Below are 27,319 nucleotides of genomic sequence, written 5' to 3' on the forward strand. Positions count from 1 at the left end.
TCTTGTCCTCTCACATCAAAATCCACCCACATATATATTTTGGACTGTTTTGGCTTGTAAACAGTGCTTGATCAGTGCATATTTTTCTCCTGATTCAGATGAGACAACATTTTCACTGGAGAGAGCAATATTATGGATTATGGACTTGTATTTTGTCCAGAGGCAACATCATCATGATGGATTTGTTTATTATAAACATGCAGCTTTTGGCTTCAAAAGACATTAATTGATAAACTGGAGTGGTGTGGATTATTGTGATGTTTTTATCAGCTGTTTGGACTCTCATTCTGACGGCACCCATTCACTGCAGAACATCCATTGGTGAGCAAGTGATGGAATGCTACATTTCTCCAAATCTGATGAAGAAACAAACTCATCTACATCTCGGATGGCCTGAGGAGGAGTAAATTTTATCTGCAGTTTGAGATTTGACCTTTTTCTTCTGCTCCTCGGATGCTTTGATGATACCAGGGTCGGACTTCCAGGACTTGCCAAAGTTGTAGAAGAGAGCCAGACTGTTGAGCAGGAAGGGCAGGTGGATGGTGACGAAAGGTAGATGTGTGGAGAGTTAAGGAAGTTATGTTTAATATGGCACAGCAAAAAAATCAACAGGGTTAATTTTTTTTTGGAACCAATTATTTGAAGCAGACTGTTTTGAATGTATCATTTGAGACCCACTGATTTAGTGAAAAGAACCTATTTAAAAATGATTTAATCACAAATCTTACGACAAAAAATAATAACTGAGCTAGCAGTCAATCAAACTGTGATCCTCTTAAGACATGCAAACTCATAGTCCTATTAAAAATCTAAGAAACTTCACAAGTTTCGTAAATTAGTGAAATGTACTCTCTCTCATCCCGTTTAAACAGAACATACAGTTTGACAAATGACTTTTTGAATTGAGACCGAAAGTTCCGTGGAATTCTGAGCTGTCACATTTGAATGAATTATTCCTTTAAAAATGTAACATTTCCTGTTTGACTTGTGGCTTTGAGATCCGGATGTAACACGAGCGTCTCCATCAACCAGACACACACTATTTCCAAAAAGACACTGATAAATGCAGAAAATCTGTTTCTCCTGTAAGTGGGTCGATGGTTTCGCTGAGCTGCATATAGGCAACAATTACAGCAGGAGAAAAAAAAAAGAAAAAAAAAAAAGAGCTCAATCCTCAGAGGAGATGCTCTATTGTTGGATGATAAAGGCGAGAGGGAAACAGATCCACCCAGAGCTCTCGATCTGATTTGAGTGATTTCAGCTGCAGGGTTTGAGCACGTTGTTTCTATTCCTGAAGCACCTGGACACACGGCGGTTCTGTGCACACTAAACATCACTCCACAACCTGCAATTACAGTCACACGAACCACATTTCAGCAGCTTCATTCGAGATGCAGATCCAGACATGAGTCACGTCTTGAGTGGTTTGCTCAGGGGATGAGAAAATGCTTCAGCTTTGGGAAGAAATCCTATTTTACCACTAATGTTTAACAGCACCTTAACCACAGAAATGCAACATTGTCATTACCAGACAAGAACTCGGCTTTCTTGTGTTTGTACTTGCTTTCTCTCACATCTAACGGTGGGCGTCATGAACAGAATCTTATATCACAGTCATCATTTATAGCACAATATAGTTATTTTCGCTGGAAATTCAACAAAAAACTGTTTTTATATATTAAATATCTATAGAGGAATGCCAAATGTTGGATAATACAGAAAAATAAATACATCACACATGAAAAGTGGTCCAACTTATCTGATTATTTCTTCTTGATAAAATTGATGGACACAAATTGATGGATCAGATTATTCATAACAAAAGACTGCTAAATAACAATAATTGCTAATTATTAAAATAACCAAATAACTGCTCCTTACAGGAATAATTCACCTGAAAATGTAAATCTACTGACAGTTTACTGACCCTCAGGCTATCCAAGATGTAGATGATAGTGTTTGTTCATAGGAAGAGATTTGGAGAAATGTAGCATTCCATCACTTGCTTACCAACGGATCCTCTGCAGTGAATGGGTGCCGTCAGAATGAGAGTCCAAACAGCTGATAAAATTTTAAAAATCACAATAATCCATGAGTAATCCACACCACTCCAGTCCATCAGTTAACATTTTGTGGATTATTGTGATGTTTTTATCAGCTGTTCGGACTCTCATTCTGACGGCACCCATTCACTGCAGAGGATCCGTTGGTGAGCAAGTGATGGAATGCTACATTTCTCCAAATCGGTTCCTTATTGCATTTATTATTTTGCAAAACCTCATTTTGTGTCTATCTCTCCTGTAAATAATGTAAAGCTTCACTCCGCACTAATAAGCGTGTGGAAATATCGACCAGTATTTGACACATTTCTACCATTGCACAATACATACTGTCAAGCCGCCCAGCCCTTCTCTCACCCACACTATATCACTTAAGGTGTCAAATTCACTACATTTATTGTGCGAGCCACTCCTGATAAAAATTTCCGTGGAAAATTAGGCATATCCATGCCAAGCCTGTCAAAGATGATGCATCTGCCTAGAATTTTACACTTCAACAACTTGAAACAAATTATCTCCAGAAAAACCCACTAACTCAAGTTGGCGTCAGTAAACCGTGGGTGAAAGTGTTTTCATGAAGTGTGAAAGGATAAAAACATTCATATGCTGAAGCATACTGCTAAACTTCATATTTCTATCATCAGTTCATCACACCGAGTGAATGTTTAAACAAAAAAGCTTCTCTACCAGATCATTTTCAGATCTTTCAACACTGAAAAGTGAGATATTGCCATATAAATTGGGTCACTTCAGCAACCCAGTTTTAAGTTTCATGCTGGGAAAACAACAAAGACAGAAAAAAAAAAAAGACGTTTTCAAAGGAAGATATAAAATTCTTTAACTCTTGGATAAAAAGCTGACCTGGTTTCCTGCTGTCAGCGTTCTTATATGCATGTTCATCTGAGTCAACCAACATATAAATGGATGCTTATGTGAATCACTAAGGCAAATGCTGGATTTGCTTTTGCTGATAAAAGATGTTGTGTCAGAAGAACTAAATGCAATATTCCACTTAAGTGGGTTGAATCAGCCTAACTGAGTTGCATCAGTTTCTTATTATGATCATCAAACTGATGGAGCAACTGAAAAGGATATCATTCCAGAACCAATAAAACCAGGTGATGTACATCCAGAACTTAGTAGCCAGATAGATGCCCAGAGGAAGAGCACTATGCATGGAGTGATCGAAGAAAGACCTAGAAGCAGAGATCAAATATTAGCGATGATGCTTCGCATGCACATCAGAATACATTAAAAGGCTGAGCAGCACCACAGATGGGTAATACGGCGTCGTACTTGGACAGAAACTGCACGATGAGCCACACCGCTGCATACATCACACCCTTGATGAGCCAGGAGTCAATGTCCAGATCGGCGATAAATCCCACCAGCCAGATCACCAGGAACGGAGTTCCCAACATCACCTTCTGCCTGAACTCCTGCAGACGGACGGAGAAGCATCAGAGTGCACGCAATACATTTTGATTTCTCCTTAATGGTAATCGATCGGTTGCTCTACCTTGTCCATTTTGAGCCGTTTCAGGTACGAGGGACTGTCATAACCTTTGGCTTGTCTGGCCTCCTGCAGATGATTTATCATCCACACATTTTTCCTCTGTTTGGCCAAATCCAGCGGCGTCTCCCCCTGCAACCAACAAATATTATTAGATGTCATGTACACCAGTGTGGCTATCATTAATTAAATCTATGAACTATTATAGATTTGTGTTCGCTGAAATAAAGCCAAAATAAAAAAATTACACAAAAATTTTAAAAGTTTAAGTTCAACTTTTAAAATTACTAACTGAAAAAAAAAATTTTTTTTTTAGAAATACTAAAAAAAAAAAAAATCATACGCATGACAAAAGCATAACAAATTATTCAAAATAAACAATTAAAAATGAAAAAAGAAAATACAAAATAAAAATAAAACTATAATAGTATATAAATAATACTACAATAACACTAAGCAGAAATTACACTAATTTAAAGATATAACATACTTAATTACTGCAATGTAAATTATATTAATTTTAAATAATATGTACTGACATAATTAGAAAATGATTTCATTTAAAAAAATTATTTGAACTTGCTCATAAATAAGTAAAATAGACTGATTTATACTTTGCATAGCAACTTCTGATTCTGTAATCCTATTATACTATTTTTCACAAATCAAGAAGTTTAAAAATACCAAGTAAAAGGAAGTAAACACTATAACCGAAAGTTCGCACTAGGAATCATATTTTCTCGAATAAAGACCACATATCACTAATTTTACATACAGCACACAGCAAAAAAGCATTTGTATCCCTAACAACTGGAGTTAGCGAGGTTTGTGGCATTAAATATTTATTAAATATTAAAATACTTATTTAAAATGCATATTTGTTGAATGCATCCAGTATGAAAAGGTGTTACAGCAATTACCAGACAGAACGGTTAAATAAAGAAGACATTAAACGGATAGAGATGGAGAATGGGTGTCAAAATAAAAGTTCTGCATTTAACACTTGGTGTCCAAAAAGAAAACTTTCAGGCCAATGCCGATAATAATAAAGCAAAATAATAAAAAATACCACCAATCTACACACTTGATTTCAGTATGCTAGTGTAGGCGTCTGGACTTTACCTTGATGTTCTGTGCGTCGACATTAGCATTGGCCTCCAACAGCAGGCTGATGACGGTAGTGTTTCCAGCCAGAACCGCCCAGTGCAGAGCCGTGTTCTTATGATACTTATCACCCAGATTCACTGACACGTTAAACGTCAGCAACAGCCGTGTCGGGTCAACACTGCAGAAATCCCATCTAATTAGCTTTACATCTGGCAATGGCAAAACAATACATTTCCTCTCACAATACACACGCACCTGTGCATCCGATATGCCGCCCACATCAAAGGGGTCATGCCATTCTGATCCATCATATCCACATCCTGGAAAATATGACACAGAGAAGACTTAAAAGAAAGATCAGACTGAGATCAAACACAGTGTCATCTTTCCTAGAGGTCAAACTTCCATGGATGGAAATGTCATAAACGCCCCCTGCAGGCTGAAAATGAACTAAGCACAACAAAATGCATGATAAATCGACTCTTTAGCATGTTAATAAACAGTATTGAGTGAATGGGGCGTCTTCCTGAGTAGCTCCACCCACAGTGAAATCTAATTGGCTCAATCGCAATCAAAATATTCTGATTGGCTGTGACTTTTCCAGCTTTTGTTTTGATGAGATCAGCGCCCCACAGAGCCTTTTATAAGCGTTAAAAACAAGTGTACCTGTCCTTTGGCAATGAGATATGCCACAATGGAGGTATGTCCAAACTGAGTGGCCAGATGCACACAACTGCATCCCTCGCCATCGATGAGAGAAGGATCAGCGCCGTACTTCATTAACTGCACCACCATGGAGAGATGGCCCTGTCTGAATGAGAGAGAGCAGATGAGAGGTGTGTGCATTAATAAAGCATTAATAAAACATCACATGTGCACTAAACATACATGCAGTACTGGCATACTTGCACCGTTTTTGCAGTGTGCACACTATGCACATTTTTGTATGCAATGAATAACTGGATAACCTATCACATCTCACAAACTACAACAGAGCACAATGCATCCCACAATGCAATACACTACTGTTTTACTACAGGGTTCCTCAAATCTTGCCCTGGAGAGCCAATGCGCTGCAGAGTTTAGCTCCAACCCTGATCAAACTCACCTCACCTATCAATCACAAGTGCAGTATGGAGTACCTCAAGGCTCAGTACTAGGGCCGTTACTATTCACGCTTTACATGTTACCCTTGGGAGATATTATCAGGAGACATGGTGTTAGCTTTCACTGTTATGCTGATGATACTCATCTCTATATTTCTTCGCGGCCTGGTTTTGAGAAACCAAATTGAGAAACTAACGGAATGCATAGTCGATATAAAAAACTGGATGACGAGTAATTTCTTACTGCTAAACTCCGAAAAAACAGAGGTGTTAATTATCGGACCTAAAAACCCCACATGTAATAACCTAGAACACTATTTAACACTTGACGGCTGCTCTGTCAATTCTTCTTCATCAGTCAGGAACCTAGGTGTGCTGTTTGATAGCAATCTTTCATTTGAAAGCCATGTTTCTAGCATCTGTAAAACTGCATTTTTCCATCTCAAAAACATATCTAAATTGCGACCTATGCTCTCAACGTAAAATGCAGAAATACTAATTCATGCGTTTATGACCTCAAGGTTAGACTATTGTAATGCTTTATTGGGTGGTTGTTCTGCACGCTTGGTCAACAAACTACAGTTGGTCCAAAATGCAGCAGCTAGAGTCCTTACTAGAACCAGGTTTGATAGGGAGCTTGCACTGGCTCCCTATCAAACATCGGATAGATTTTAAAATCTTGTTAATTACTTATAAAGCCCTGAATGGCTTAGCTCCTCAGTACTTGAGCGAGCTCTTATCACATTATAGTCCTCCACGTCCGTTGCGTTCTCAAAATTCTGGCCGTTAGAATATCAAAATCGACTGCGGGCGGCAGATCCTTTTCCTATTTAGCGCCCAAACTCTGGAACAATCTACCTAACACTGTTCGGGAGGCACACTCTGTCAGTTTAAATCTAGATTAAAGACACATCTCTTTATCCTGGCGTACACATAACACATTAATATGCTTCTATTATTCAAATCTGTTAAAGGATTGTTAGGCAGCATTAATTAGATCAACCGGAACCGGGAACACTCCCCATAACACACGATGTACTCGTTACATCGTAAGAAGAACGGCATCTACACTAATATTAGTCTGTTTCTTTCTTATTCTGTTTCTCAGTCCGTATCCAATCAGATGGTGGATCAGCACCAAGAGATGATGTCTACAGGCCTGATCGTCAGCGGAGAGCCCCTGAGACATAAATTTAAATTATAATAAACAAACAAATATATATTAAAATAGACCGAGAAACAATAAATGCATTAAACTATACATTACAATTATAGCAAATGAATAAATCATATAAATGAAAAACTTTAAATAATGAATAAAACACATATAACAAATACATTAAATTATAAATTAAAATGCTCCATCGGGACAAGCCCACGGGAATCAGATAAGCCCTTTACACAATCTGACATGGCTGCGGTTGGAATTGAACTGTGGGTTTCGTCTGGCCAGAGGAGAACTGACCCTCGACTGAGTCTGGTTTCTGTCAAGGTTTTTTTCTCCATTCTGTCACAGAGGGAGTTTTGGTTCCTTGCCGCTGTCGCCTCTGGCTTGCACAGCTGGGGACACTTAATTTCTAGCGATTATCGTCAATTTGGTTGCACAGATACTATTTAAACTAAACTGAGCTAGACAATGACATCTCTGAATTCAATAATGAAATGCCTTTAACTGAAAATTGAGTGTTTAATCTTATCATTATACATTACTGACACTCTATCCTCCAATTTGATACTGTTAAGTGCTTTGACACAATCTGTATTGTTAAAAGCGCTATATAAATAAAGATGACTTGACTTGACTTGTGATTTTCTAATGATCCTGAAGACATTGATTAGCATCCTCAGGTGTATTTGGTTCGGTTTAGAGCTAAACTCTGCAGGAAAGTGGATCTCTTGGGCAAGATTTGAGGATCCCTGTTTTAGTATAATATACAGGTATGTACTATTATCGTATTTATTTGTTTTACTTAAAAAAAAAAATTCTCTCATTTTAAATTCATCTTATATTTAGTTGAAATTTTAGTAATTTCTGTTTTGTGTTTGTCATTTTTATTTCTATTTATATTTCATTAACTTAATACTTTATTTTTTGCAATTTTAGTACATCAAATTCAAATTATTTCAGCTAATTGTCTTTTTCCCCCTACTAATATTCATATTTCATTTCAGCTTTATTTTAATGAACTAAAAATGGATTACTTTGAATTTAAGTTGCAGTAATATTGTTTTGTATTGTCATTTTTATTAGTTTAATTTTTTTATATGTCTATTTAGCTTAAATTGACTTATTTCAGTTTAAATCTTTTTTTATAATTTTAGTACTACACCTTTAAACTTTTTTTAAAATTGTATTTCAGATAAGTTTCCTTTTTTCACAGATTTTGCAAGTTTTTTCATCTAATATTTAGATCTAATTTCAGCTTAACTTTAATTACTCAAAGATGGTTTAATTTTAGTTTAAGTAATTTCTGTTTTGTTTGTCAAAATTTACTTACTTCAGTTTTAGTTTTTGTAATTCAATAACTTTTTTATTTGAGATAATTTGTTTATCTAATATTTATTTCATTTCAGCTTCATTTCAATTACCCGAAAAATGTTTTAATTATAATTTAAGTTTGAGAAATTGTGCTCATTATTTTTAATTTGTTTGTATTTCTACTTTAACTTGTTTCAGCTTTAGTTATTGTAATTTTAGTAATTCAACTTAAAACATATTTTAAGTATTTTAAGTACTTCAACATTTTATTTCAGCTAATTTTAAGTTTTTCAGTATTTATTTCATTTCAGCTTTGTTTCAATTACCCTTCCATCTCCAGTGAGACGAACAAACCAGAAAATTCAAGTAAGATTTTTCTCTTCTTGACTCCAAAATCAGAAATATTTTTACACAGATTAACTCTATGAGGTCATGAAACCACATTTCTTCATACTACTTAATTAAATAGCAAGCAGTATACAGTATATACTAGGTGGTCTGCAATAAGCAGTATGCTGGTGTTGCATTTCAAACACACACCTTGTAGCCCAGTGCAGCGGTGTAGAGTTGAGATCTCCTCCCAGCTGGTCGACTATGGCACCTTTAGATATGTAGTACCTAAAAAGAGTGGAAAGACAGACAGCATTCAGGAAACGAGAAGTCTAGGTTTATCTTACAGTTGCAAAAGAGAGCAGCGTAAAATGAATGACTGCGCCAGAGCAGGCGCTTATTAAGAGGAGGATATGCACGCGCACACACAGTCTCGTAATGGGAATTTCAAGCTTTTCTCATCTGAGCACTGACAGAGTAATAACACTATCCATTCCTCTGTGTGCGTATGTGTGTGCCGTCTTAATAACGTGAGGAAAAAAATCCAGGGAAAATGAATAAGAGAGACACGTACTTGACCAGGTCTATGCGGTTGTTGATTGCCGCCCAGTGCAGAAGTGTGACATTTTCTTTATCCGGCTGACGCACGTCATATCCGGCCTCCACCAGCTCACGGCATCGCTCAAATATCCCGTACCTGAGCACAAATACACCTCACATTACACCATAAAACATCCCTGAACAGCAGCTTTTATCCATTTTGCCAAGATTGGTGTTCACTTTGTCAGCTGTTTTCTTTTTTTTTTATTAGTCTTAGTCCATGTGTCAAATGTCCTTTTTATTTGTCATCATATTTAGTCAACCTGTCCTGTTTTGGTTTAGTCAGGTTTTAGTTGACTAAAAGTCCTGGAATTTTAGTCTAGTTTTAGTCAACAAATATAAACAAACACTCTACATTGAAAATTGGTCTCTCAAAAGCTAAAACTGAGACTTTCCTAGAATTAATTCCAATAATTTTGAATTATATTCATGTCTTTCTATCAAAACATAAAAGTCTTTGTATTGTGGCACGTAGGTTGTGTAAGTGCATTTATTCAGCAACCTCAAACATAAACCAAAAAATAAAATTATTTATTTATTTTTCATTAAAAGATTAAAGATTCATTAAGTGAAAAGATTCATTAAATGAATGTTTAAGCCTTCGTTTAATTACCAGTAAAATTAAAATACACAGAATTCTTTTTTAAAAAATCAAAGGGCCCAATTACTGTAAAATAAATAAATAAATACATAAATAAATGAATTAAGTTTATATAGATCCATTTTTATGAATTAATTGGACATGCTCTTTCAATTATTAAAATTTAATGAAACCATTCAAATGGAATCCAGAACAATTCAAATGCAAAACACAGAATTTGGTAAATATAACACAAAATCTAGAGATCAAATATTAGCGATGATGCTTCGCATTCACATCAGAATGTATTAAAAGGCTTATATAAAGAATAATATACAAATAATATAAATTTATATAAATAAACAATATAAATAAGATTCCAGAAAATTCAAATGGAAAAAGATCAAAAAGAAGTAAAAAGTAAAAGAAGAGAGAAAAATAAAAAATTATTAAATTATGAATAAATAAAACAGAATTTGGGAAAAAATAAAAGAGATTTCATAGGGCTCTATAATGGGGGATTTAAACTCTTGACATCTGGCAACCTCAAACATGAAAACTCTTGGAGGTCTATATTTTATCTCCTCTTTTATGTTGAAATTTTGGATATACAGAGTTTTTATTAGTCATGGAAAAAAATGATTTTTTTTTTTGGTTATAGTTTTTGTTAACATATTTTAAAAAATGGAAAGTCTTTTGCGTTCACTGATAATACAGAATCATGCTGCTCATCTGACGTGGTTTTGACGACATGATCATCATCTAGTTGTTTCTGGGTGGGTGATATTTGTGTAGACGGTCATAACGTTCCGGTGTGTGTGTGTGTGTGTGTGTGTGTGTGTGTGTGTGTGTGTGTGTGTGTAGACTCACTGGGTGGCTTTGACGATGTCCCAAGTGCTGTAGTCGTCCACATGGCTCTTGCGGCTGACGCTCTCGCTGTAGTCATGGTTATAGTGACTCTGGGGTTTAATTTCCTGCGGGAGAGAATCACAGTCAGTTCATCTCTATAGAGCCATCAGATGGACGGATGAGTGATGAATGACACTGAGGATCCTGGACACAATTTGTCATACGTACGGTCAGTCTCCATGGTGATAACGAGCTTAAAAACACACACACACTGAAAGAGGCTTTTAAAGGCGCCATATCATGGAAAACAGGATTTTCTTGCTCTTTGATGCAACTAAACATTTATTAAAACTTCGCGATTAATCAGATTTCAACAAAGATCACAATTTCAGCTTGTCTCGATTATTTAAGCATAATCGTCTGTGATATATCTTATCCTACTACTTGTTTCACTTCTATGTCAGTTTTTTTTATAACCATTTCTTACTATGTGTAAGTTGTTGTTTTTTAGCATGTGTGTTTGGCAGTGTTATTTTTTTAGGATTACTGATAAACTACTGTCGTTTGATTTGTATTTGTTATTTACTTTAATTTTAGTTAAAACTATGTCTGAATTTATTATGTCTGTATAGGTCTTTTATTAAGTTTTAGTTTTATTTAATTTGAGTTATTTTAATACTTCAACAAACTAAATGGAAATGAAATAATATATATATATATTGCATTTATAAATGTGTATGTATTAGAGGTCGACCGATAGTGGATTTTACCGATACTGATAGCTAGGTTGGACCACACTGGCCGATACAGATTAATCCACCGATAGTTTTTAAAATGGATACTGAGCGATATTTTAGTTAGAGCTTTACTATTTTTAAAAAAGCAGTAACAGTACTGAACCATACTTTGTAAATGAATAAAAATTTTGTATTAATATTAATTATTATATTGATCATTAAAGTTATTTCATAGTTCACTAATGTTAAAAGAAGAAACTTTAAAATTTAAAAATGAAGCCTATTAGTAATACTAAATGTTGAAATGAAATGAACACACTCTAACAAGACCGATACTTCTACAGCTTTCATTAATGTTACAAATGGACTCTTATTGTTAAGTATTACCATTTCATTTCAACAGTCATGCTTAAAGATAGCCATCTTGAAATACGTACACAAGGCCATATTAAAATTACATGCACAAGTTATTGATATTGTATGTGTAGTCTCACATTTTATTTGCTGCTATTTTAGAACACTGCATAATTATCTAATCAAAATATAAATGAAATATGCAAGTGACCCACCGTGAAAAAGCACAGTGCCGCATCTTGGAGAAGTCCAAGGTGTCACACACAACAGACGTGTCACGTTCAATTCAAGCAGCGGTCTAAAACGGTTTATTTTGAGCACCAAACGGACATAAGTTTGCTTAATGTGGCATAAATGAGTTTGAATTTCGGCGTTTAAAAAAAACAGAGCAAACGGAAAGAGAACGCGCGATCTGTATTACAGCTCTCTATATGAAGCATACAGACTGTATTAGAGCCACAGAAAGACAAAGGTTTTGCTGAAAAATGCACAAAACATAATTTATAGCCTAGGGTGAAGTCAATATGTAAATTAACAATGATTTGGGACAAACAATGTTATTTCATGGAAAACTATGTGATTGGTGCTCTGTTCCGCGGCAGGATTTTCTGTCGGCTGCATTTAAATGCGCGTTTGAAGTTTCCCGCTGGCTCAGCATCACATGCCAAAACAAACAACACGTGCTGTCAGTGATTTCCGCCTCTAGAGGCCGCTCTCGTGCTGTATAATGACAGCAGACCATTCTCATCCGCTCCAGCAACAGACGCAACACGGAAAACTATCGGCATGGATTTTTGCCGATAACCGATAGTTCCGCAAATGAACTATCGGTGCCGATTAATCTGCAAAACCGATTAATCAATCAACCTCTAGTATGTATATGTATATATGTATGTGTGTGTGGTTGTACATACACTTTTTTTTTTGTGTTTGGCTTAGAATGTTAGAATCATTATTATACTCTTATACCTTTTGTTCTTTAATATTTTGAATTGTTTTTAGCTTTATTTTTTGTTTTTCATTTAAATGTTAAGTTTTGTAAATTATAAATATAATGAATCAGGAAACTATATAAAGTCAAATAAATCCTGCTAATGAATTGACATTTTCCTTCTCTGTGCTTACATGAAAGTGCAATAATGCTAATTAAATGTACAAAAATAAATTTCTCAAATCAAAACAATGATGATTAAAAACTTATATTTTTGAGCAAAATAATTTTGATTATTAGTGATTACTTTTTCCAGAAAATCAGAATTTATTAATTTTATTTAGTGATTTATTTAGGCTTTTTTTTTTTTTTTTTTTTTTAAAGATTATTTTATTTTATAATTTTATTTATTATAATTTTATTTTTGATTATTTATAGTGTTTCATTTTTATTTAAATTAAATTTATTTTATATATTATTTTATTTTAACCACCAATCTGCCCCCATCTATGTATATATTTAATATCTTTGGTTATATTAGGACTTCATTATCATTCAGCCCTAACTGAAATGCAACTGCAAATATAGCTTATTATTTCATTGTTATGATGACGTAACTATCATTCATTGCCACATTTATTAATCAACTCTTTTTCAGTCCATCTAGGAAAACTAACAAATGCTATTTATGCATCAAATTAACAGTACAGTAGCAAAAACAGTCGGCTTAATAATAATGCTCAACGAGAAAGCTGTTCAAGAAACTTTGTCTAACATTATAATTAGACTAATAAACCCCTCAGACTGTATGTGCTCGCAGGTCATAGGTCAAGGTGTGTGTGTGTGTGTGTGTGTGTGAGAGATGACCAGCAGATGTCCAGAAGCTTCAGGCCTATTGATTGTTGGGGAGGGTCTCTGTCCATTGTATTAAAAGCCATTCTGACCTGAACCTCCAGCTGTACCCTGTACACCAAACCCTTTCCAAAAACTTTTTTTCACCCCAGAAAACCTGTATTTATTTATTTATTTATTTATTTTAATTACATTTTTTATTTTACTTTATAATTTAATTTAATATAATTTTTATTTTGTTTTGTATATTTTATTTCATTTAAATTTATGATTTTTATACATAGTTTTTTTTATAACCACTACTGAAGGACCACTCAAAACCCCCACTACAAAAATATTTTTATGATTTTTAAATGTATAAAATATTCATTGTAAACCAAAATAATGAACAAAATATTATTATATATCTAATATTATAATACAGACATTATTACCCAGTTTTTTAAACACCACATATTTAAAATAGATGTGTAAGACAAGACACCTTCTAGCAAAAGCTTGAAACAGATGCAAAGGGCAAACAGAAAACACCCACAGGACACAAGGGAATCCTGGCAAACACACCGAGCTCCCTTTGTGTGTGTGTGTGTGTAATGCCAGGCCAGCAGAGATATGACACACACACACACACACACACACACACACACACACGTCACAGAGATTCACATACAAAGACGATAAACTGGAAAACACTGTAAACGAGAATGCTGATTTATAATCAGTGGCATTTCAAATAATCCTTAAAAATGTTAATAACTCATTGGTAGGGATGCACGATACCGATATATTTGGCCGATACCGATATATTTCCTTTTGTTTCGAAATAACACCAAGTCTCTCCTGTGCAGAAATTATAAGCAAAATATTTTTAATTTTGGTTAGTTTTTAACAAGAACTTATTTGTTAGAATTAAATAAAAAATAATGAAGGTTTTTTGAAAGTACATTGAAGCTTTGAAAATAACTATAAATAAACTATATATCAATCGCTGCATTTTTCCCCCAGATAGATGCAGTGTTATCCCCAACATTTTATTTTAAGATTTAACATTTGTAGATGGTCTAAAGCAAAAGTTGTAAAAATTCAGAAAATCTTTTAGAGCTTATGATGTTTAAAAAATAAAACATTACACATTAATGAATAAATCAGAATATATAAAATTATTTAATTAACAGGTGTTATGTTTGTGATTTTTATTTTTTTCACATAAGCTATAGTTTCTGACCATTAAATCAAAACATACTCATTATTTTATGACATCAATTACTGCTTTATTTAATCAGAAACACAGTCTAAATGTTATTTGTGTAGGCTATTTTACTTTTAATTGAATTAGAAGTAGGCCAACAGCACCCCCTACAGATTAAAACTCCTTACCGAACGGGCGTTAGGACTGCCGCCGCTGCTGCTGCACGTGCTATTAGCCTGTTTACTCTATCATACACCGAACGCCATTCTGTACATGCTTTCACAGATTAAATGCAGCGATCCAAAAGAGTCAATCTAATCATCATTCAGACAAAACTTTGCTTCAAGAATGAGCCACACTGCTGATGTGATCTAATCACTAGCACACCCTGAGCATATGTGAATTAACATATTCCTCTAATCGGCAAGACATATCAGCATAATTTTTCATATCGGGTCGATGCCGATATGTACATTTAAAGCCATTATCGGCCGATTGCGACATCAGTCCGATAATATCGTGCATCCCTACTCATCAGTGAAGTAAACGGCAGGGAAAGAGTAACATGGGTCAGTAATAGGCAAGAACCTGCACACTTGCACCCAAAACCACTAAATACATAGCCCTGTGACTCATTGTTACCTTCACAAACACACCGCACACCGATCCGTCTAGACACGATTATACATATTATCAACACAAAGATTCATCCAGCAGCCACACGTCCAGAGAAAAGCCTAGCGAGATCATCCGAAACCACAATTACCCTACAGCAAAGCATCCCTAATGAGATTCTGCATGAACAGGATATACAAATGGACAGCGCAGTCAAATCTTTATTTCTAAAAGGCTCTTCTAGAGGTCAGAGGTCAGTCCAACAGCAAGTACATTAAATGGGGTCATCCATCAAAAGTTAATGATCCAGCACAATAACACAACATACAGCCAGAACCCTGCTGAAAACAATCTAGCTGGCTGAACTATGCCCTCTGAAATCAAGACAAAAGTTTGTTTAGTCAAAAACGTATGAAATGTATAACAGCCTGCGATTTGGATATGGTAAATATCATCTTTAACTTTAAACATACTTAACACATGAAAGTTCATCAAATTAACAGGAAGCAATATCAACTGTGATATTTAACATTTCTTCAACTCATAATTATAAATAAATAAATACATATAAAATTTCCATTATGATAACTCGACAATATAAAGCAGATATATATAACATTACACTTCTTCATTTAAATAAAAGTTGATGCGATAATTTACATTTTACGTATTTACTAAATAAACTAAAACAATTGTAAAATTAATCTATGAAAAAAAATTATTGAACTTGATAAAAAATCTGAAAAATAAACAGATTCATGCTTTATCAACTCCTTGACTCTGTAACCCTATTATAATATTTTTTTTGCAAATAAAGAAACAGTTAAAAACACAAATAAAAAAGGACAAACACTGCAACCATCGGTGCACTCATTAATATGGTAAGTTTGTGTGCACTGCTAATCAAATTTTCATGTAATGCTAATTTTACTTACAGTACACAGTGAAATATGACATATCGGCAAAGTAGATAGATAGTTTGAAATCATCGATTTAAATATTATGCTCAAATCTCACACGCTTACTACCGTTCTTAGTGCTGTCAAAATAAAAGCTGGTTATTGTGCCAAAGAAAAAATACAAATACTGGCCGATATATCAGCCTTACTGATATATATCGGTCAACAGAAATTCACATTATATTTATTATACATATTTAACAAGTAGCCTACAGAATAGTCGTATTCCAGAAAACATGAAATACTAATGCAAATTTTCCATACAGTACAGTGACAAATAGGGCTGGGCAAAAAAATTTGTTTTCGATTCACTGTTTTTTAAAATGACGTCAATTCGATATCGATTCTCAAAAGCCGTAAATAGATCTTTTCCGGTATTTATTTCAGCAAACATTTAAAACAAGATCTGATGAATGTGAATCTTATCATTAGTCTTCTCCGCTAGATGTCTGTCATTCATTCAGTGCTTATCATAGCAGATATACTGTTGACATTTTCAATGTCCTTACCATTAATAGTCAATGGCAAGACAGCATTTTTCCTCTGTCGGAAATCAAACACCATTTCCTTTGTTTTTAGTACATTCAACTTCAGATTATGAGTACAACTCCATTCAAACAGTGTAGACGCCTCCCTTCTATAGTCTGATTCATTATTATCTGTTATCAAACCAATCAATGTAGTATTATCTGCAAATTTAAAAATTTGCACTGATTCACTATGTGAAACACAATCATTAGTGTACACAGAGTACAATAATGGTGACAGTACACATCCTTGTGGGGCCCCCAAACTGATTGTCTTAAGACTTGAGAATGTATTATTAATTTGAACTACTTGTGTTCTATTATATACCATTTCAACGATCAGAGAAATAGATATGTTATGCAAGACGTGTCAGTCCAGACCACCAAACAGAACTGATAAAATGAGCAGCAGAGAGATTCAGCATCACCGGTAGGCCTTTATAAAGGTGTCTGGTTGTTTCATTCAAAAGTTTTGCCCCTGGTATCAGACAGAGCAAGTCTAATAATTCAATACGGGCATAATGTTCCTCCTGCCAGTGAGGAAACGAGCGGTTACAGCATCTGTGGGACCATGTGACACACACTGGCTTCCTATTAAAACAGGAAGACATTAAGCATTCAGCTCTGGAGAGCATGTGCTTTATCAACAGCTTCTGTTAATTAATAATTACGTCAGCCATTTATATCTTTAGTTCATGTCAACATCCATAATGACATGTCTGGACTGAGGGTCAACAGCCATTGAGAAATTATGTTCACACTGTCAATGCAATGCCACAGACATGCATCATAGTAACTCGAAATTAAAGATATAATATTTTTATCTCAGAATAAACATTATTTTTTCATGACTAAACTCATTATTTGTAGTCAAATTTCACATTTCTTTGTTTATTTTTACATATAAAGCCACAAAAGCAGAAGTGCAAAAGAAATCACACCCACAGGCCACTACGTAGAAATACAGCGGAAAAATTCAACACCACAAAGCTAAATTTGTTGCACGCAAACAGTGGCTTTTCCTCCAGCAGGATGGGCAGCTCATCGACACACCATTCAAAAGTCAGACAGACACCTTTACTTTCACCTATGAGCATCATCTTTGCAGAAGCCCTCAGGTCTGATCTGATGGGTGATTGTAAAGAACAAATGGCTGGCTCTTCACTATATGACTGTTTGGCCCCAAAGCCACCCACCCAGGTGACAAAGGGCCAAAGCATCTGAAGGGAACGAGATCCTGTTGACTTTCCTCTAGTTAACAACATTGATTAACTTAAGACAAATGCATAGATTGTGTCTTTCATAGTAAACATACAATAGTTTTTATTAATATTTTTTAAATAGTTTTTAATTAATCTATTTTGTATTTGTATTTTAAAGTTTTAGTAATTTTGTTGTGTGGTTTTGTCTTTTTTTTTTTTAAACTAACATCATTAGTGTTATATTAGTATCATATTGCATTTATTTTTTTTAATTGTTAAATATTTTTTAGTTTTTTCCATTTTTTGTGTTTTTGTCATTTTCAGCATCATTGAGATATAGAATGGATGTGTATAATAGTTTTTTTTATTAGATTTTATTAATATATTTTCTATTTATTATTATCTATTTTTTATTTTCATTTTTGTTAAAGTTTTAGCAGTTTTTCTGTGTGGTTTTGTGACATCTGTGTTATTTTAGTATAATTATGATACTGTATACTATGTACACTTAAACTATACTTTAAGAACTATATACCATACATATATTTTAATTAGATTTTTTTATTTTTTTATATATTTTTGTCCATTTTTATTAGTTACTATCTCTTTTTAAACATGTCTGTTTCTTTTCATTATTTTTATTTCAGTTTATTTACTTTTTACTACAAGTACTAGATCATCAAAATGAGAAATGTTTCCTTGGAAACTAGCTGAAGTAAAACAAGTGAAACGTTTTTATTTAATTACATTTTTTTTAGGCTTAGTTTTAACTTTACTAATCCTGCTTCCAATATGAACGTACATTAGGTTTTACGTCATGTCCCACATTTTTTCCACAATCAGCAAAAAAGCAACTGGAACAAATGCTCCATATTATAATATAACCTCTTGATAATCCATCACAAACAAAATTATGAGGACAGCTGAACTATTCATCTTAAACGGCCACATGCAAAACACCATCTCTATCACGGTTTCATGTTCTAGCCTCTAAATCAACCAGCCCATCCCGCTGAACACCAGGGCACATAGCAGACAGCAAATTGGTCATTGGTCATTTTGGGCATTGGTCATTTAAAAAAAAAAAAAAACATATTGGTTGACCACGTAATATTAATGTATTGTACATAACTATAAACACTGCAATAAAAGGTCTGCTGAGATAGTCCAACAGGTCAGCGTGTGTTAGTTTGACTGCAAGCCAAGGCTGCCGTTTCCATTCACTCAAACTACATGTGTGTGATCAGCTCTATGGTCAGTCTGCCTGAGCATGAATAATTTACAGCAGGAGGTCTCATTTGAGCAAGCTGTCTCACTACACACACAAGCACTGAACTCAACTCTGGGCTCGCAATAAAAAAAGTGTGAAAATTAATGCAGTTCATTTTCATTCAATGCATTTTTGAGGTGTCATGTTATTATTTAGTAATTAACCTCAGAGGAGTTGTCCTGTTTATTCATCATCCATTGCACATATAAAACTCTAGGTCTACAAGAATTACATGTTTCATGCAAACCTCCGGAAATGAGTCGGGAATATGTAAATCACCCATTGCGGCACTGGTAATAACATTTATCTTTGAATATATTAGTGAAAATATAAGAGCTTGCATATAACTGAAAACAATGACAGACCAGAAACAGATCTGTCATTATATTAATGTCACCAAAATGCAGTCAAACGCACTCCGACAGACTTCTATAGTGTACTAAAGGCATGTTAATAAAACAATACGGCACAATCAATGTTCAAATATGATGGTAAACGAATGCAAATGATGGTGGTGTTTGTGAATGGTGTCTGTCATTTAGATGCAAACGCAGCACAAAACACTGTGAATATCTCCACAAATATGCTAATGTCACGTTTGTCACTGCACAATATGGAATAAAAACACACCTCTGCCTTAAAATATTAGATTAGACATGAGATAAAACGACAACTAAAAATATAACATATGAATATGAAAAGCTAGCGTTAGCAGCAATGCTATTACGCAGCAGTGGGGGGGATTTAGCCCCTCTCCTTCATTGTGAGAAGTTAGCGGGAGAAATAACGCTTTTACTGGCCGTGAAAACACTCCGGCTTCATTTAGGATCGCTGTCGTGATGCAGCTGCATAAAGGCTGTATTTTTTACCTCGGGATGGAGGATCGGGACGCATCCAGTTTCTTTCTTAAATTCATCCAGAGCGTCCGCCATCTTGCTGCTCGACCACGCGGAGCATCACGGGAAAAACATTTAGGGGGCGATAAACAGGAGAGAAGCGCGCGTGCACGAGGAAGCAGAGCGCTCATGCACGAGGAAGCAGAGCGCTCATGCACGTTAGATTTTTTTTTTTTTTTTTTTAATAACTTTCAACACAGATACAAAACAGAAACAAACACACACCGCCAGATATACAACAAAAGATAATACAGAAACAAAATTATACATAAGATGACAAACAGAGCATTGTATCACCAATCAAAATCAAAAATAAAATCTGGGGCGGAGTACATGAATCGTCTATACACCTCTAGGAACACTATGTCATACCAAATCGCAAAATGTCACATGTGCACGTTAGATTTGACCTATACAATTGTGACCCTGGACCACAAAACCAGTCATAAGGGTCAGTTTTGTGAAATTGAGATTTATTCATCATCTGAAGCTGAATAAATAAGCTTTCCATTGATGTATGGTTTGTTAGGATCGGACAATAATTGAAAATCTGGAATCTAATGGTGCAAAAAAAAAAAAAAAATCGAAATATTGAGAAAATAGCCTCTAAAGTTGTCCAAATTAAGTTCTTAGAAATGCATATTAATAATCAAAAATTAAGTTTTGATACATTTACGGTAGGAAATTTACAAAATATCTTCATGGAACATGATCTTTACTTAATATCCTAATGATTTTTGACATAAAAGAAAAAGCGATAATTTTGACCCATACAATGTATTGTTGGCTATTGCTACAAATATACCTGTGCGACTTATGACTGCTTTTGTGCTCCAGGGTCACAATTTCATGACCAGAATAAAACGTTTTCGGAGTCGGGAATGATGTATAGCTATGTTATATATTACACTAGTAATAACCTATAGGTATTAGTTTTGTAGTTTAATTGGCAAATGCCAAATTATCAAACAAACGCTAGTTTTGTTATGAAAATACCAATAATATATTGTTTTAAATATTATTAAACATTTTTTAACATTTAGATTTTTTTTAATTTTTTTATTCAGTTTCAGAGACCAATAGCTTGTGGAAAGTGCAAATAATTAATGAAATCTGTATAAAATATAAAGTTGGTTTTGTTATGATTATATCAGTGATGTAAATTGTTTTAATCATTTTTAGATGTATTATTATTATTATTATTATTATTAATTTCAGAGAGCAATAGCTTACGTGTAAAACAGTAATAATTAATCAAATCTGTGTAAATTGCATAAAATAAGTTGAAACATGTATGACTAAAATGTTTAGCGGACAAAAATGTATAAAATAACGTATTTCCTGTTTTATAACCTATAAAACCAAGAATTACATTTCTAAAAGAGACATCAGGAATCATGCAATTGAAAATACCCCTAAATCTCTTAGGATAATTACAAGATTAATCAAACAAAAAAATATATATCTACTGTTTTAAAACCAATAAATACATCCCCAAATACCAAAGAGACATGAATGATCATAAAATAGAAGATTTTCCTTTGGTGTCTTAGGATAATTAGCCTACAAGACCAAAACAAATCCTCAGTTTGCATGCAGATCACAGAAAGAGCAATGTGTATCAATGCAAAGATGTATATAATTCAAAATGTGTTTTTATTTTCTTAGGTCTGAAAAAGTGCACATTCAACTGTAAGCAGGTCCATGCCAAATTTGACCTAAACTATGAAACCAGTTTACTTTCTTTTTTCTCTCTCTCTCTACATATTTTGCTCATTTGTGGAATGTAATGCGGTTATGTAATAACTATCATCAAATGGTTTATTTCCCTGTTTTGAGGCTCACTACCACACGGTGGCAGCCTTGGATTGCTTACATTTTTATAGTCGTTTCTATGTTTATTTAGTATGCTGTGTTAACCAAAATAAAAGTTATGTGATAGAAAATGTCAAATCAGGTCCAAACAAAGAGTAAACTGCTAATATCTGTGTAAAATATTTTATCATACTGTACTGTACATGTCATAACTGATTTTTTGTTTACTTTTTAATATGTTTCAAAAATAAATAAACACATAACCTACATATGATAGCGTTACATGATCATTTTGCGGTTTCACCAGCCGTTAGACTTTTAATATGATTTTTAAAGACCCTCCGTATACGTAACAGACTCCGCCTGAGGGCCGCCGTCGAAACTACTGTTCTGAGATCTGCCTGGATGTTTAAACTAAACTGACGTGATCCGGCGTTCCATCTCCAAGAACTGATCCTAGACCTGCTGCTTTCGCGTGCTTTTTATTTTTAGCCCAATCGAACGTCGATCCCTCGAGCGCGGCAGGCAGAACTCAACGATCGCAGATAAACAGTGTCTCACAGAGGAAGGAAGACAGACGTGCGAACGAATACGTGCGGCTGTATCGCAATTCAGGGCTTTTATATTGGATCAAAACGCGTTTATGGTTCACAGTTAAAACGTTTAACATCCCCCCTGCGCGCATAATTGTCAATCTGCGCCAAAACACGTCCGAGAAGTTTTAACCCATTTACTGATGGACTGACAGACGGATTCTCCTCAGACGACGCAATCTAAACAATTCACATTTTGCCTCATTCTCTCAAGCAAAAACCTCCGTTTTCCCTCAGGAGGACTTCGAGTGGACAATTAAGGTTAGTGCTTATGTTTTGTAATTCTGTATTTACACACATATAACCCGTGAACTGCACTCTATGGGCTGTGTCCCAAAACCTAGTGAACTACCTATCTAGACAGCATAATTGAGCATCATACGCTTTTGGGCGGGAATCATCGATTCAAGCAACATATTTGAGCATTATAGACTGTTTCTAAATACAGCAAGCTGCCGATTTGGATTGTATTTTGGTCGCCAACAGCGCATTCACCATTACTATACAAAAATATATCATGGAAAATCATACTAGTGCCAGTGTTTTGGACACGTCCATTATTGTAATACCATGGTAACGGTATTCCTTAAGTTACCTCAAATGAAACAATGATGTGGTCTAATTAGGCAGCCAATTAGGTTTTAAAACGCAAGCTGCAGGTTGATACACGTATGCACGTATGGACCATCCTCCATCATCTAGATCATATTTTATGAGCATTTTGTACCTAAATGTCTTAAAATCCTCATGAACAGGTTGAGTTCAGAGGTTTAATGCAGTGAGCATGTATGTTATGTAAGCTGAGCTGATGTGACACACTCAGGCTGCTTTTGTTGTTAACCTAAACAATAATATTTATCTATGCAGACATCCTTTATAAATATTTACAAGGGTTAACCATAGTTCACGGCGAAATACCATTGTTATGAAAGTGGAATCATGATAAATACATATGGGGTCTTTTTCAAAGTGTTCTCTTCTGTGCCTTTTCAAAAAGTACCACGGTATGACTGCACAGCATCACAATTTTTATAATATCAGATTTTATGAGATCCCTTAAAGTGACAATTTGAACATTAAATAATATGATAATCAAGCACTATCAGGCTATATGTATGGATGTACCATGTTATTATCGTCATCCATCAGTAAACCATACAGTGTTTTTTATTATTATTGTAACAGGACACTGTCACTTTTTAACAGTTTTATAGTATATTTCTTATAAACTGTAACAAATTATTTTCTGAAGTTGTAAATAAAACAAAGATTATTAATGTTTTACAAGAAAATTAAATTTTAGTTTTTCTACTTCAAAATTTCACATTTCATTCAGTGTTACTTGCCATTTCTTTGTAATTTTTTGTGAAATTTATGCGAATTTTATTTTTTGTAATGTATAATATTATCACTGTAGTAATTATGATAATTTGGAGGTAACATGATACATTTCTGTCATTTTAATACTCAAATATATCTGGTGCAAAGTTGACCACAACATGTTGATTTATTGTTTTATTTACTCTATATTTACCTCGTTCTATTAATGTTTTCATTGTGGTAAATCTCTAATTACCATGATAGTATTCTAATAACATATTATGGTACTACGTTATAGTAATACAGTAACTAAATGGTATTAGAAGTAGCTTCACAGAAGAATTACAAGTTAATTAGGTTTTAATTACATGAATTTGACCACAAGTCATACTCTTATTGACAATGTTTAGCCTGTATTGTTGTTTCAGTCTCTGATGTCTCCGATTAGACAAGAACGGATACACGGCCGCACCAAAATCTTGTGTTTCTGTGTGTGTCTTTGACCTTTGCGTAAAGGTTCATATTTCCACTTTCCCTTTTAGAGGCGGATTGGTGTTCAGAAACCCGAGTGTGCACTTCCACATATTTCTCTGTGTTGCTTTGTTGAAGTGAGGTTGTGAAATGTTAGGTGTAGCACCTGCTAGAGTTTCCTAACAATGCATGTATGTTAAATTTAGCGGTAGCAACTGCTATCTAAACATGTAATCCTAAACCCGTATTGTTAGTGTGTCGTGCACCTCTGATGTCAAACACTGACGTTTGAGTCTGATATAGATCTGTGTTCAAAATCTAAACTTCAGAAGTGCATGATCTTTATGTTCTTGTCGCTGCATTATGCATCGTAATTTCAAAAGATTGTTTGGTTCGTATGAAAGCGTGCACGTGTACAACTCAAACAAAACATTATGAGAGACAGTGATCGTCATTTGCCTGTCAAATAGAGTTTCCATTACTGTGTTGTTGTGCATTACTGACGCTGCTGGTGTGTTTGGCGTCTTATTTTGCATAGTGTTACCAGCTGAGGACACAATCCAGGTTGATACGCCATTGTTGTCCAACTATTTCTAAAGATGCAACTGCAAAATATATATATTTTTTTATACAACAAATCAGTGTTGGGTTTAATGCATTACTAAGTGACTGTATTTAATTACCTTTTCTAAAAAGTAAGGGATTACTCCTACAGTTACTTCTGACGTAATTGCATTACGTACTGTATAGACTATAGAACAATTCTGTGTAAAACAATAGTGGATTTGACATCAAATAGTGGATTTAACATCTAACATTAATATTTATGTTTTCAATTCTAACCTCCCTTAAGTACTTTGAGTTCAAGAATAATTCATGCAGTTTTATAGTATTTATATGAAAGAATTAAAGGAGAATTTCATGTCTACATTTGTAATGTTCAAGTGACCGAGGTTGATATGGGATTATTAATAATTACGCTGTTGAAGATGTAATTACTAGCTAGTAATTAATTACTTTTTAGAGTGACTTACTCAACACTGCAGCCACATATCCTTCTGCTAAAAGATCTGAATTATTGAGAATTATTGTTATAATGTCAGTATTGCTGCAGTTGCATTTATTTATATATTTAAAATAATTAAATAATATTGTTATTAAATAATATATTAAGTAATATATGTATTTATTTAACATTATTTATATAAAAATAATAACTTCATTATAATATAAATAGAATATTAAATAATTATATATATATATATATATATATATATATATATATATATATATATATATATATATATATATATATATATATATATCATTTTATTGTATTTGTAAGTTTTATTTCAAGCAAAAAAAAATTGTTTTATTTCCTAACAAATTAGAGTTAATAGTTGGATTTCAACAAACATACACAATCAGTGTAGCCTGATTCACAACGAATGACTCTTGTTGTGAATCATTCAAAGTTTCTTTGTTAATATTTAACAATTTAATCTTAATTGTAAAGGCCCAGCGTACAAATTCACAGTTTTTTCCGCCTGGTCACGAAGCATGTGCTCAGGTGCAAACCCTCTGCACCCCGAGAGAGTCGCGACGCTTCATTTATATTAATGACCTTCCTGCTGACATGGATGCCTTTAAGGCTGCGGCCGTAATCTCTAAACTTCCTTCGTTTTTGCCTGAATATACCAGTTCAAATGGAGTTTTAATCTTCATTGAATTCATCACCTTCATTATGGCTTCTCTTGTGTCCTTCACAAGGCTCTGAATGTCAAAGCTGTGAGGGGTGTTTGATATCCAAAGCATGCATTTCTTGATTTGGGAGGGTGAATGGAGTGTAATACCAGCCTCTGTACCGTGGGAAATGTATGAATCAATGATGTGCTTTTTGAGAAGGATGCGGTTTGTGCGTTATTATTTAATAGGCAGATTCATAAACATAACGTGTCATGCGACAGATGAAACAGAGATGAGGTGAGAACACTAACTGTTTCTCATGTGAACGGCGTGTCATGTTGATATCGAAACTCTAAAAACAGGAAATGCACAACATCAGATTAGAAGATGAAGGGTTTAATGTAGGGCTGCACGATAAATCGAACTGAAATCGCAATCTCCATACGATGGCGAGAGGGCGCTGTAGCGCGGAAACTCCAAATACACCCCGCAGAAGAAACCCAGGAAATGCCAATCGCTGCAGCTGAATAAACAGAAGATTTAAATGTTGTCATTGATTCAGCGTGACTAATAAACACACAACTACTGCAATATATGGTTTATCTTATTTTCATTATAATAAAGTAGGGCTGGGCGATATATCGAACATGATATTCATGCACATCTCGTCAGTAAAGCCGGTTCCGTGATTAGCGGTAAATCTCCATCACCTCCTGTTTTCAAATAGAGCGCCATTTAATACACAGAACCGTAGTTCACTGACATGCTACGCAATATCGCGTTCATTATCGAAGGCGATTCATCTGCGATAATGAATGCGATATTGCGTAGCTTGTCAGTGCATCTGTGTATTAAATGGTGCTCTATTTGAAAACAGGTGATGGAGATTTACTACTAATCACAGAACTGGCTTTACTGACTAGATGCGCATGAATATCACATTCAATATATCGCCCAGCCCTATAATAAAGTACATCTATAATGCAATGCTAATCGACAATGCTAAAACTATGAAATATGTTGCATGCCTTATTCTGTGTAAGAAGCCACATCATCTCACAGAAGGATTTATTTCAAACACTCGGCTGACGTTATGAAGTGAGTTTGGAATAAAAACATGTTATTAAATGTGGTATTTTCATGTGCTTTCAGATAGAGCAGCATTTACTACACAGAGCCGTAGTTCACTGAGAAGCTACGCAAACAGCTGTCATTATCGTGAATGATTTCTTCGATTTCATAATCGTACGATTATATCATCTACGATTTGTTTTTTTG

At 34.4% G+C, this 27,319-nt stretch overlaps 2 protein-coding genes across 4 annotated transcripts in view; one reads left to right on the top strand and one right to left on the bottom strand.

Moving 5' to 3' along the window:
- Positions 1 to 20,248, bottom strand: part of zdhhc17 (zinc finger DHHC-type palmitoyltransferase 17) — a 26,277-nt gene extending 6,029 nt beyond the window's left edge. Inside the window, exons 1-11 of the mRNA XM_058772084.1 lie at positions 20,130 to 20,248; positions 10,646 to 10,749; positions 9,170 to 9,292; positions 8,806 to 8,883; positions 5,347 to 5,491; positions 4,936 to 5,000; positions 4,696 to 4,858; positions 3,580 to 3,705; positions 3,357 to 3,499; positions 3,154 to 3,256; positions 434 to 556 (exon numbers count right to left, since the gene is read on the bottom strand). Of these exons, the coding sequence (XP_058628067.1) occupies positions 434 to 556; positions 3,154 to 3,256; positions 3,357 to 3,499; positions 3,580 to 3,705; positions 4,696 to 4,858; positions 4,936 to 5,000; positions 5,347 to 5,491; positions 8,806 to 8,883; positions 9,170 to 9,292; positions 10,646 to 10,749; positions 20,130 to 20,192 (1,236 nt within the window). The 5' untranslated portion in view covers positions 20,193 to 20,248. The remainder of the gene's footprint in view (positions 1 to 433; positions 557 to 3,153; positions 3,257 to 3,356; positions 3,500 to 3,579; positions 3,706 to 4,695; positions 4,859 to 4,935; positions 5,001 to 5,346; positions 5,492 to 8,805; positions 8,884 to 9,169; positions 9,293 to 10,645; positions 10,750 to 20,129) is intronic.
- Positions 20,249 to 22,481: 2,233 nt separating this feature from the next.
- The window catches only part of osbpl8 (oxysterol binding protein-like 8), a 96,786-nt gene continuing 91,948 nt past the window's right edge, over positions 22,482 to 27,319 (top strand). For all 3 annotated transcript variants that reach the window (XM_058772070.1, XM_058772076.1, XM_058772074.1), the window contains exon 1: positions 22,482 to 22,825. The gene's annotated coding sequence lies outside the window, so the exon portion shown is untranslated. The remainder of the gene's footprint in view (positions 22,826 to 27,319) is intronic.

This window comes from Onychostoma macrolepis, chromosome 04 (assembly GCF_012432095.1).
Source record: "Onychostoma macrolepis isolate SWU-2019 chromosome 04, ASM1243209v1, whole genome shotgun sequence".
NCBI classification, from domain to species: Eukaryota; Metazoa; Chordata; class Actinopteri; order Cypriniformes; family Cyprinidae; genus Onychostoma; species Onychostoma macrolepis.